General features: G+C 42.6%; 1 protein-coding gene across 9 annotated transcripts in view; it reads right to left on the reverse strand.

Moving 5' to 3' along the window:
* Positions 1-12,736, reverse strand: part of STAG3 (STAG3 cohesin complex component) — a 67,394-nt gene that overhangs the window by 18,766 nt on the left and 35,892 nt on the right. For 7 of the 9 annotated variants that reach the window (XM_027774668.1, XM_027774669.1, XM_027774665.1 and 4 more), the window contains exons 30-33: positions 7,972-8,137; positions 7,617-7,727; positions 6,950-7,031; positions 6,327-6,398 (exon numbers count right to left, since the gene is read on the reverse strand). In XM_027774668.1, coding sequence (XP_027630469.1) covers positions 6,327-6,398; positions 6,950-7,031; positions 7,617-7,727; positions 7,972-8,137 — 431 coding nt within the window. Of the gene's footprint in view, positions 1-5,697; positions 6,098-6,326; positions 6,399-6,949; positions 7,032-7,616; positions 7,728-7,971; positions 8,138-12,736 lie in introns of those variants that run through there. The other 2 variants (XM_014590596.2, XM_014590594.2) reach the window with 2 other exon arrangements.

The following is a 12,736-nucleotide window of genomic DNA, read 5'->3' on the forward strand; positions in this document are numbered from 1 at the left end:
AGGTTTGCAGTGATACTATGCTACTTAAATTTTTTTTTTCCTGCAGTATGTTAGTATGACTACTTAAAACTTTGTTGTTGGACCAGCAGTTGGTATAATGGCTATGTTGCTGGACTCCCATCTAGTCGACCATGGTTTGAGTCCCGAACCCGGTGGCTTAAACTCACGCAGGTGTGTGTGCATGCATGCTCAAGATTCTGAGAGAAGAATGGAGAAGGGACTGAGGTGTGACCATCCCCCCTGGGGGATGACTTCTTGCTGTCTCTATGTCTCTGTCTTTCTAGTGAGTACATGCGCCCTATATCAAAAGCCTTTCCAAAAAAAAAAAAGAATAAATAAAATTAAATAATATTTTTGGAGGTTTTTGCTATAGGGAGTGTGTGCTCGCCAGAAAGAGAGAGACAGACAGAAAGAGAGACATCACCCACCCCCACCCACCCCCGGGAGGATGACCATGCCACAATCCCTTCTCCTCCATTCTCTTCTTGGGATCTTGGGCATGCACACTCATGTGCCAGCATGACTTTAAGTCACCAGGTCTGGGACTCAAACCGTGGTCGACTACGTGGGAGTCCAGCAACATGGCTATTATGCCAACTGCTGGTCCCAATATACTCTATGGAATACTACTCCACCATAAAAAAAAGACTGTGGCATTCTATAGAAAGTAGACAAATATCAGGGGGCCAGCAGGTGGCGTGGTGGTTAAAGGTGCTGGATTTCCACGTGGCTGATTGTGGTTGGAGTCCCAGACCCAGTGGCTTACTTTCTCGTTTTCCCTTTCTCTCTGTCTCTGTCTGGTCAAATTAAAAACTGATGATAACAAATGGAATTTAAAAATACATACTTATTTAAAATAAAAAACAAAGTAAACACACATGGAAGATTTACTGCTGAGTGAAGCAAGTCAGGCTATAAAAGAAAAACATTGTATGTCTCCACTTAACATATACCGATATTTATCAACTGTCTGCACTCTATGGCGGAAACTGAAAGATTAGAGGACATAGAAGCACTGAAAATGGTTATAGACAATGGAGACAGTGGAAGAAGTGAGAGAGTGTAAGGAAATAAATCAAGGTGGAAAATAGAGAGGCAAGACATTTATGGGACACATAAATGGGTATTATCTGTTGATGATAATATGTTTTGTATTCTCAGCTGGACTGGTATGCAGTGTATTCATGTGGGGTAAATTCAATTTACAAGCTGAGCTATGTATAGTGATTCAATGTATAAAATTAAAAAAAGAGGGACTAGCAGTTGGCATAATGGCTATGTCGCTGGACTCCCATGTAGTCAACTGTGGTTTGAGTCCTGGACCCGGTGGCTTAAACTCATGCTGGGCGCATGTGCATACATGCCCAAGATCCTGAGAGGAGAATGGAGGAAAAGGGATTGTGGTGTGGCCATCCCCTGATTTCTTACTTTCTGTCTCTCTGTCTCTGTCTTTCTGGTGAGCGCATGCACCCTATAACAAAAACCTCTCCCCCAAAAAGAAAGAAAAACCACATTGTGTGATACAAAGGTGTGCAATGATTAAATGTAAATAAACTATACATTTAAAAAAGACCTTTTTGAAAATTACTTAAAGTAATTTAATAATTATTCAGCATTACACTAACAAAGCACAGCAGCACCAGTCCTGTGAAAAAACATTGCTCAATTACTTACCAGGCCTGGGAGGCCTCAGCATTTCTTTACTGAGCTGACCTCTCATCTCAGGGTCTGACTTGGCATGGGTTTGACCAGTAGGAATTACAGTTGAGAAGCCCTGAGCCTTACATCAGCCAGCAGGGGGCTCTCTGGCACAAATTCTTCAGAGATGAGCTTGTCAAGGAGTGTGCTAAACTCATGTGGTACACAAAATATCCACTGATGGTGTAAGGGAGAAATGAAGAACATTTCTAACTTTTTCAAATATACATACATCAATGTTAAGTTTTGCTAAGTTTTATCACTGTTAAGTGATAGTGAAGATCTTATTGGGATCCACATGTCACAGTCACGTTAGGTAAGGTCAGTATCTTGAGGGAGCCAAGGCAAAGCCATGGCTCATCAGCAGACTGTGGTTTTACATAGTACAGGAAGTTACTGGTTTTGTGGTCCCAAACAATGTGTATCTCCTATAAAAGTGGTATTGCTTGCACTTGGAAATAATTTCTGACCTGTTTACAGTCTTCCAAATGAAGAATTTCAGTGGGTTTGGAACTCATCTATTAAAAAAGTAGTAAATGCAGGGGTCAATAGATGAGATAGTTGTTAAGGCAATGGACTCCCACATGGCCAACTGTAGTTTCAGTCCCAGATCTGGTGGCTTCAAATTCATACCAAATGTGTGTGCATGCTTGCCCAAAATCCCTAGAGGAGAACAGAAAAGAAGGGTGGCCATCCCCTTGGGAGTTGATTTCTCATTCTCTCTCTCCATCTCTCAGTCTCTCTGGCGAGCACATGTACTCTAGAGGAAAAAGAACTCTGGGAAAAAAAGTAGTAAATGTATAGAGGCACCTATTCCATTTAGATTTACATTTTTTTGGAGAGATACTCTTTTTTAAATATTTTATTTACCTTTATTTATTATTATTGTCATTATTATTTTCCAGCTTGATCAGAGAGAGACTGAGAGAGAGAGAGAGAGAGAAAAGTGAGAAAGCAAGCCATTAGGTCCGAGACTTGAACTGTGGTCGGCCATGTGGGAGTCCAGCACCTCTAACCACCATGCTACTTGCCGGTCCCTTGGAGAAATATTCTTTTCAGTTATAAAGGTCATTAAAACTAAATATCAAAATAAACTGAACTTTCAACTAGAACTTCAGAAAATAGTAAACCATTTTTTTTGGGGGGGGGGTTGCTATAGGGCATGTGCGCTCACCAGAAAGAGAGAGACAGAGAGAAATCACCCCCCTCCGGGGTGGGGGATGGCCATGCCACCATCCTGTCTCCTCACTTCTCCTCTCAGGATCCTGGGCATGCAAGCACACGCGCCCGGCGTGAGTTTAAGCCACTGGGGTCCGGGACTCGAACTGCAGTTGACTACATGGGAGTCCAGCAACATAGCCATTATGCTAACTGCTGATCCTGTAAACCATGATTTTTAAAATTCTCACTAAAACTTTTTTTTTACAGTGTAAAAGTATTTTGTACTGTTAACCAATAATATAAATGTAAGGGAACTTGAAAAAGTTTGTTGAAAAATGGAATTAAGTAAGAGTTTGTTTCTGGTGCAAAAACAAAAAATAGAAATTCATGCTAGGTTTTTTATAATATGCTTTATCCATAAACTTTTTGAGGACCTTTAGTATTTAAAAACACTTATTTCAGGGCCAGCAGGTGGCATAGTGGTTAAGGCACTGGACTCCTATGTGGCTGACTGTAGTTTGAGTCCCAGACCTGGTGGCTTGCTTTCTCACTTTCTCTCTCTCTCTCTCTCTCTCTCTAGTGAGTGCATGTGCCCTATAACAAAAATTTAAAACTAAAAAAAATTTTTTAAATATTATTTCATAATGAAGTAATGTCTTACATTTGAAATGTATATCATAATATATAAAATTAACAAATACTTATATCATTTATAAATAAAAAAATTTAATAATAGTCACCCAAACTTTTGGAGTCTTATGACTCTAAGGATCTTTTCTAGTTACCACAGCTAGATTACAAACCATTCCAGACTTAGTGGCATAAACAACCACCATCTTCTCTGTGCAAGGATTCTATGGGTCAGGAATTTGGAAATCCAGAAAATGGCTTGCCTCTGCTCCCTAGCCCCTGGCCTCAGCTTGGAAAATTTAAAGGCTGTGGGTTGGAAGCATCTGATTCCTGTCTAGACCGCATCTGGTGGCTGATGTTAGAGTTGGTTGGGACCTTCGATGATGGCTGTTGGTTAGAACAACTACACATAGCCATTCTTTGTGGCTGTTCAGGCTTTCTCATGGCATGGTGACTGCTTCCAAAAGTGAGTATCTTAAGAAACAGGAAGTGGAAACTGCCAGTTTTCTCAAAACCTGGGCTCACAAACTGACATGGCATCATTTCCACCACATTCTATTAGCCAAGTAATCACAGATCCCATATCCAAAGGGAGAGGACCTAAACCCAATGTCTCAATAAAGAATGACATGGAGGGACCAGCATTCAGCGTAATGGCTGTCGCTGGACTCCCATGTAGTCGACCGGGGTTCGAGGCCTAGACTCAATGACTTCAACTCATGCCGGGCACGTGTGTGTGCATGCCCAAGATCCTGAGAGGAGAATGGAGGAGAAGGGATTGCGGCATGGCCATCCCCCCTGGGGGGTGATTTCTCACCTTCTGTCTCTCTGTCTCTTTCTGGCGAGTGCACACGCCCTATAGCAAAAAAACTCTTCAAAAAAAAAGAATGACACAGAATTTGGGGAGCATGATATAAAGCTTCCAAAGCTAGGGCTCAATCCACCAAACTAGGCTGTTTGATACACTCAGATGTCCACATTTATAGTCTCCAAGTTTCTCCTTGCTCTTGTAAAGTACTCTCTGCTTGCTTGTTTTTTTAAATAACTCAGGAATTCTTCCCCTCCTGGATTTTTAGTGACCTCCATATCTTTACCTCAGTTTTCCCATTCTGTTCCCAGATCCTATATAAAAGGATCCTCTCCCTGGAGCAGCTCCACCTGGAATACAGGTTAAAGATTTCTGAATGGGTTCAGGATGCAGATAGGCTGTCTTTCAAAAAAGGAGACTCACACCCCAACCTCTTCTAGCTTCCATCTGGGAGAGGGAGAAGAGAGAGGGGAGAGGGAAGGGGGAGAAATGGTTTTTGTGGAATGGCCTAATCTCAGGAAGTCACATTTTTTTTCTTCACAGACCACTAGCTGGATCGCTATGTTCAGCTGGGGACACCACAGTGGGAACCTGCAATTAAAGCAAGGGTCCAGGATGAGGAAGAACTGGCAGTCTAATCTAAAAGGAGAGGCTGAAGGGTTCTTTTAGAAGAAAACAGTGAAAGTAGAAAGTGAAAACAGTTTTCTCATGTACTTGATTGATTGTCAGAGGGAAAAGAAAACAGAGTGATGTGCTGCTGCTGCTCCCAAAAGTCAGAGCTAGATGACAGACAATGGCAGCAACCAGAGAAGGAAACAGATCGGAGATATATGTTGGAAAATACCTTGACAGGATTTGGCAAAAATCTAGTGGGTTAGGTAAGGACAAGGAAGACAGTGTGTCCAGGACTTGGATTTTGAGGTTGGACATTTAGAATAATTTCCATTTCTTCTAATTCTCAGATATGGTGATTCCATAAAATTTCAAATTATGACAGATGTTTTTGGGAGAGGGGATGAAATTGTTCCTGGAAAGAATCTTTGGGTGAAGGTTGCAAAGATACATGGCCTAGTGTGGCCTAAGTGGGTGAGATGAGTAATTTTACAAGGTCCTCACTCCACCCTCCAGCCTGTCTGTACACCATCTTCCCTTAGTTTGGCCTATACTGTCACTACTGAAAGAATTACTCAAAGTCAACCAATCTTTCCATAACTCCTCTGCCTCATCCTCTTCTCCATTACTAAGCAATAAATACATCATGGAGAGCTGTAGACAAAATATCTGGGGCCTGTGGGGACACCTGCATACTGAGCCCCAGGGACAGGCAGACAAAGAACGTGGCCTCCCACAGTTTAACAATCTCAAGTCACCCTGGCAACTTGGTGATTCAAACACATTTATTGAACTAATCACTAGAGCACAAGAGAGACTGAGAATGAGGATGTTCCAAAAATACAGGAAAACTATAGCTTCTTTCCATTAAACATAGGGGGCAGTGGCCAATGCTGAGGTGAAGCCCCCCCTCCCCTCACTCCAAACACAGCAGGAAACAGGTGAAGGAACAGACCCATGGCGCATTAGGCAAGACAGGAGTCTCACGGCTTCTCTATACCAACATCACCAGAGAGAAAGGTTAGGTTAGAAAGGCAATGCCCATCTCTCCTGCTCCTCTGAAGCCAAGGCTGGGGCCTGGAAGCAATTTTTCACTTTGCTCTTTTCTCCTGCTTGCCTTTTCCAAGTGCTCATGTCCTTGAGGTAGGGAATGGAGACAGGGGGGCACCCAAAGCCATATCAGAAATCCTGAATGAAAAAGATGAAACAAATATACAGAGACACAGCAACAGGCCAAAGGGAAAGCAAAAGACTTCATGTTCTCCAGATGACAATTCTCATTTCCTCTCCTCCCCTAGGCTTCTCCCAAAGCTCCAGAGGCAGCTGAGAAGGCTGCTCATGGACTTTGGCCTTTCTATATGGTACCTGGGTTGCCTGCTATTTCTCAAAGACACAACTCCCACTCTGGGACACTTACCTCAATGTTCAGTTCTGTAGAGTCTAAGAGGTCCAGCCTGTGCTCACTGAGAGAAGAATGGCTACTTGGCTGCTAGAGAGAATGGAGTAAAAAAATCAGAAGGGTCTTCCCTGCTCCTATTACATCACAAACAAAAGCATGATTCTTTTTCCATTCCTGTAAGAATAAATGTGATGGGCCTGCAAAGGCAGAGTGGGCCCAGAAATCAGGCAGACTGCAGGGAGTCAACACAGAAGGGTGCCTTCTGTTGGCTTGCTGACCAAGCCCCTTAATTGCATTAAGTTGTAGAATCAGAGAAAGGAATTTTCCTGAGACTGGATTATTTTAATAGAGGCTTTGCTCTTTGGTCTCTGATTTGAAGGTATTATCATCATTATCATTATTATTATTTTCCTGAGCACAATACCTCCACTCCCCTGTTCATTCCATTCTTTCTCCAACCCCAAAGAACAGAGAAGGAGAGAGCAGATCCCAGAGAACCCTGAACAGCCCTGCTGCCCTCTGCCTAGTTAACCATCACACTCTGGGAAGAGTCACAGCTGCAGCAGCTGGCCCGTCACCACTACTGTTACCACGAGCAGCCTCTAGTTTGAGATGGAAATGGGAAAGTTGGGTCTGCTTACCTGGTCTGTATCTTGCCATTCTTCACTTGACTCATTCTGAATTTCTAACTCTTCTTCACTGTCCTCTTCCATAAGGCTGAGTCTGATTAGACAGTGGCAAGTGGAAGGGATTTTCAAACGTTTTATTTATTTATTATTTTTTTTGAGAGGTTTTTGCTATAGGGCATGTGTACTTGCCAGAAAAGACAGAGAGACAGAAAGCAAGAAATCACCCCCCTCCCCCGCCCATGGGGAATGGCCACACCATAATCCCTTCTCCTCCACTCTCCTCTCAGGATCTTGGGCACACACGCACATGTGTTCAGCGTGAGTTTAAGCCACAGGGTCCGGGACTCTAACCATGGTCGACTACATGGGAGCCCAGCGACATAGCCATTACACCAAATGATGGCTCCTCAAACTGTTCTCTAAGGAATCCTGAGTGTTTCCTAGAGGCACTGGGGAGTTGGGGTGGGTCATAAGTAGGGCTCTAGGTTCCCACTTTTGCTTCAATCAGAGCTGTTCTATTCTGCTGATTTTACACACTCTAGTTCCATTGTGCTAGAAGTGTTGTGTGACCAAAATAAGTCCAAAAAGCACTGGAAGAGAAGCCCTGGAAAGGGGGAAAATCCCCTAGCAATGGGTAACAGATCTGAAGTGAAGACAGAAGGTGATGAGAAAAGCTCACCGGGTCAGTTGGCGGCCCAGACCAGGACCTGAAGGTTTGCGTGGAGTCTGGGAAGATGGCAGACCCAAGAAACTTGACTTCTGGGACAGGCCTTGGCTTGACAGAGGCTGACTGTTCAGAATGAAGCAGTATCAGTAATGAGATAAAAGTAATGGGTAAGATGAAGAGGTAAGGGGGTCACTATTAAAGGTGGGAGAAAAAGACATTTTAAAGCATAAAAAAACAAACAAACACAGAGAAGACTCGAGAAAGAACAAGTACTAAGGAGGGAACAACAGAATAGAAACAGCAAGATAGAAATGGGAGGACATCAAACTGGGAGACCCAGTACCCAGACTGTCTCCTTGGCTCTCACCCTTGGGCAAACTCTGGCTCTGAACCATCTTCCTCTTCCAATCCCCACAAGGGCTGTCTATTCTTCATAGCTGTAGAAGTGAGGGTGGGTGTGGGAGGGATGCTGTTCAACTGTAAGCTTTCTTCCTGGTGGGACAAGATGTCCTCTCTGTTATGCTTGGAGGGGCCTGTAAAAAAGCAAATGCACATATTAGCCACAGACCAAGGACTATCACAGACATTTTTACTTTTCTTGAAGCCTGCTGAGGACTTGGTAAGGGAAAGTTCAATAAGAAAATGGAAAACCTCGGGAACCAGCAGTTAGCGTAATGGCTATGTCGCTGGACTCCCACGTAGTCGACCGCGGTTCGCGTCCCGGACCTGGTGGCTTAAAACTCACGCTGGCCGTGTGTGCATGCGTGCCCAAGATCCCGAGAGGAGAATGGAGGAGAAGGAACTGCGGCGTGACCATCCCCCCTGGGGGGTGATTTCTCGTATTCTGTCTCTATGTCTCTCTCTGTCTGGCGAGCGCACGCGCCCTATAGCAAAAATCTCTTAAAAAGAAAAAAAAAGGAAAACCTCTATGGCTTCATTCTGTCATGCCTCAAAAATAAGCACAGCCCTAGGTACTTAAAAAGTAGGGCTTACCAAATTTATCTAGGCCTTGCCCATGAAAAACTTGCTGCATAGTTTAGAAAACAAGATGTAAAGAAATATAAATATACTCTTTGCAGATAAATGGTAACACAGATTGTAAGAGAGGTTCGGATTCCCTAAGATTCAGAGGTCTTAGTTAATCAATGTAGACATCTGAGATTCTTACCCAGTCAAGATTCCTATGGTCAGAAAAGGCTTAAAATGACAATATAGTTTGGGGACCAAAGACTAGAGTGAATGCAGAAAAACGGAGACAGGATTTTTAAAAAGCTAGGAAAAAAACGAGATGATTGTGATATCTGTGTAGTTCTGATAAAAAGGGTAAGTGGAGGACTCTCACCTACACAGATTGGAGAAGGAGAAAGAAGCCAATGGCTCTTACCTGAGATTCTCCTTATCTGAGAAAACCTAGGTAATGCTACTTTAAAATATCAGTCAAATTGATATTTATTGATTGTAAATATCCATATCCCCATTATGCTCCCTCCCTCCCCATGGCCATGTTTGCACTCTGAAAGCAATAACCCAAAAGTGAGCTGCTCCTGAATGAAATAGAGGGCTATAGAAAATAGGGAAGAGCCTTAACCATGATTTAGTATCCTCATAGAGGAATCTTGGCCCCAAGTGGATTCTCCTAAATCTCCCCAATCTATTAAGGTGTAATGCCTAATGGCTGAACCCATGGGCCTCTGCTCATCTTTATCTTCACTGGCTACCTTAGCCATTCAGGTTCAAGCCCTAAATACCACCTATATTCTGCCCAGTACCCAAACTGATCTCAAGCCTTTGGCTCTCCCCTGAACTCGAGTTTCTAACCTTGGCTGGCTGTTCAACATCTCTACCTGTAATCTCACGGTTAATGTCAAAGCCCTCTTCTTCTACAACCTACCTCACAGACAGCCTTCCCCACCTCAGAAAATAGCAACTCCATCTTTCCAATTGTCAGGCTGAATCCTTGACACCATTCTCAACACCTGTCTTCTATCCCACATCCAATTTGTCAGGAAATCCTATTAAAGTCAAGTTGGAAACACACCCAGAATTTGGCTACTCCTCACCACCTCTACCACTGCACCTGGTCTATGTACTCTTATCCCTTGGCTGGACTCCACAAAAGCTTCCTCACTGGTCTCCTTGCTTCTACCCTGTTCTCTCTATTGTCAGCTCTCAACACAGAAGTTAGAAGGATCCTTTAAAGACAGAAGCAGATGCTGTCATTCCTCTGCTTAAAATCCTCCAACGGCTTCCCAATGTACTTAGTCTTTATTCTGCCTTATATGTTATAGATTCTTTGGTCTTGCATTGTACATACTCTGCATTCCAGCCATAATGGTATTCTCTGCTGTCCCTTGAACATGCCCACTCCCTGTCTTTGGATTGGCAACTCCTCTGATATCCTCCCTCACCTCTATTAAATGAAATAGAGAGATTAACTCCATGGCCTAGTAGTTAAAGGAGCCAGATCCCACATGGCTGAACACATCCTTCAAATCCCTGCCCCGGCAGCCTGAAAAATATGCCAGGCATGTGTACACGTGTGCCCCAAATCCTGACAGTATGGCGAAATAGAGAATGGACTGCAGCATGACCGTGCCTTACTGGGGGTGCTTTCTCCCTTTTTCTCTCTCTGGGGAGCACACATGCCCTTTGGAAATAAACAAACAGATAAATAACTGGGAGGCCACTGGGTTGCAATGGCTCCAGCATCTTGGAAAACTGAAACCCCACTCAGAGTATACAGGAAAACAAAACAAGCTTAACCAATCAGAAACTACTAACCCCTAACTAAACTTTACCAATCAGGAGCCATCAAATAACCTCACTAGAGGCTTTCCACTTTAATCAATCAACTATTTTCTTTGTCTTGCTCCCACAAAAACCTTATAAAAGCTTTCCCTGGGTGCCTCCCCTCCCACGCCCGCCTCAGTGGCACCCCGAACTGCTGGCTGGTATGGTGTTGCCTGGCTCATGAATCATTGAATGAAAAAATAAGTTAAAGTGTCTAAGTTTTCCTTTCAACACTCCCTTTAATGTTTTTGCTGAACATTCCCATTCTGAGTGAGGCTTTCCCCTGCTCAGCCTTTGTCACTCTTTGTAAGACTGTAATCCCCATCCACCAGCATTCCCTCTCTTGTGTTTTCTTTTTTCTTTTTCTTTTTGCCATAGTACTTATCACTATCTGACAATCTCTAGAGAGATTTTTGTGTTCTCTGCTATATTCCCAGCACATAAGCTCAATACAACAAATGAACAATAGAACCAATCTCAATACAACAAAAGAACAATAGAACCAATCTTTTCAGTTTGATCTCACCTTTACAAACCTGTTATTTTAGGCCAATCAACCAACACATCTATGTTTTGGCTAACAAATACCTGTTTTGCTTGTGCTATTCTGCTAGCTCATGATGGTCATTATTCCTCTGGTCAGTATGTATAAATCCTACCCATTTTTTTTGTTTATTAAAATACTGAGTTTATTTCACGTTTATTTTTATTTTGTCTCCCCACCATTTCCATGTCTGACCACCACTACTATGTCCTATCCTAACAGTCCAACATTCTCAAAACCAAGCAAAGGGTGGAGTTCTAGCTTTAAAACTAAACAGGTGGGACCAGCAGATGGCATAATGGTTATATCACTGGACTTCCACGTAGTCAACTACCGTTCAAGGCCCTGACTCAGCAGCTTAAACTCAGGCTAGGCATATGTGAGTGTGTTCCCAAAATCCTGAAAGGAGAATGGAGGAGAAGGGATTATGGTATGGCCATCCCACGTGGCGGGGGTTGATTTCTTGCTTTCTGTCTCTCTCTCTGGTGAGCACATGTGCCCTATAGTAAAAATCTCTCTAGGAAAAAAAAAAATTAAACAGGCATTCTGGACAGCACATTTTTGGCAATGAAACCTAGACAACATTTCTCAAACACAGTAGGGATAGTTCTCACTCTGTATTATAAAAAAAGACAGCCAGATATCAACTCTCATGGAAATAAGATGGAAAATTTTAACAAATTGTTTAAACTATTTTCTTAAAGAGACTTCCTCCACAGCGAGATCTTGAATAGATTCCTGCTCAGTCATCTGGAAGCAATTCTTCACGTAATTGATGAACTTGGCTTCCACTCTGGAAAGAGAACCACCTTTTTCTATCCTTGCTTGCATTTTTGCTTTAATGTCTTCTACAGAACTAGGTCCTTTCAGTGTTTTAAAAGTTATTTTTCTTTTTAAAAAAATTATTGACCTTTCAATCTTTGCCAGGAGAAAATCATATAGATTTCTTCACTGGAGTTTTTTCTTTTTCTTCATTTTTTTAAAAAGAATTATTTTATTTAACTTTATTTAATTGTTTTAATTTGACCAATAAAGGACAGAGAGAGGGGGTGGGAGTGAGTGAGGAAGCTGCCAGCTCTGGGACTCGAACCACAGTCAGCTACATGGGAGTCCAGTGCCCTTAACCACCATGCCACTTGCAGACCCCTGTTGCCTTATCTTCCAAATTATCATCATCATCTTCATCAGCAAGTTTTACTTTTTTCTGTGGAACCTAGCTACTATCTCCAAAGGCAGATCGCTTTCCGGATATACTTAAGAGTTTAATATCCTCCTCCTTTTGGGACTCTGCATCTTCCTTCACAGCTACCAAGTGCTATCCACTAATATGCACAGGCCTTAAACCTCACTTCAACCTTAAGATCACAGGTGGTATTATTTCAAGGACTAGAGAGAAACAGTTGGCTGTACATTTTCAATGTTGCCAGTGTTACTTTAATTGGACTGCCTTCATAATTCATTGCCTCTGCTTCAAAAATGTGTAATTCATCCTTTGTACCAGCACTTAAACTGATAATTCTTTTCTTTTTCTTTTCTGAACTGACCATTCTTAAAGATAATTGGTGTTGATTTTCATCATTGTTAGCCTTTAGTTCACAACCAGAAAGACAGTTCTGGAGCCTCAGGGGGTTCATGTCTATGTCCATTGAATCTTCTATTGTGGTGGTGGCATGCACTTAGGTGGGAGAGAAAATGGATGGATAAATGACCATGGCTCCTAAAATCAGTTGTGCAGGATGGAATTACTCCAGGGACTGAATCCTACCTTTTTTTAAAAAAAAAAAAAAAAAAAAAGATT

This window comes from Tupaia chinensis, unplaced genomic scaffold (genome assembly GCF_000334495.1).
Source record: "Tupaia chinensis unplaced genomic scaffold, TupChi_1.0 Scaffold000465_1, whole genome shotgun sequence".
In the NCBI taxonomy this organism is placed as follows: domain Eukaryota; kingdom Metazoa; phylum Chordata; class Mammalia; order Scandentia; family Tupaiidae; genus Tupaia; species Tupaia belangeri.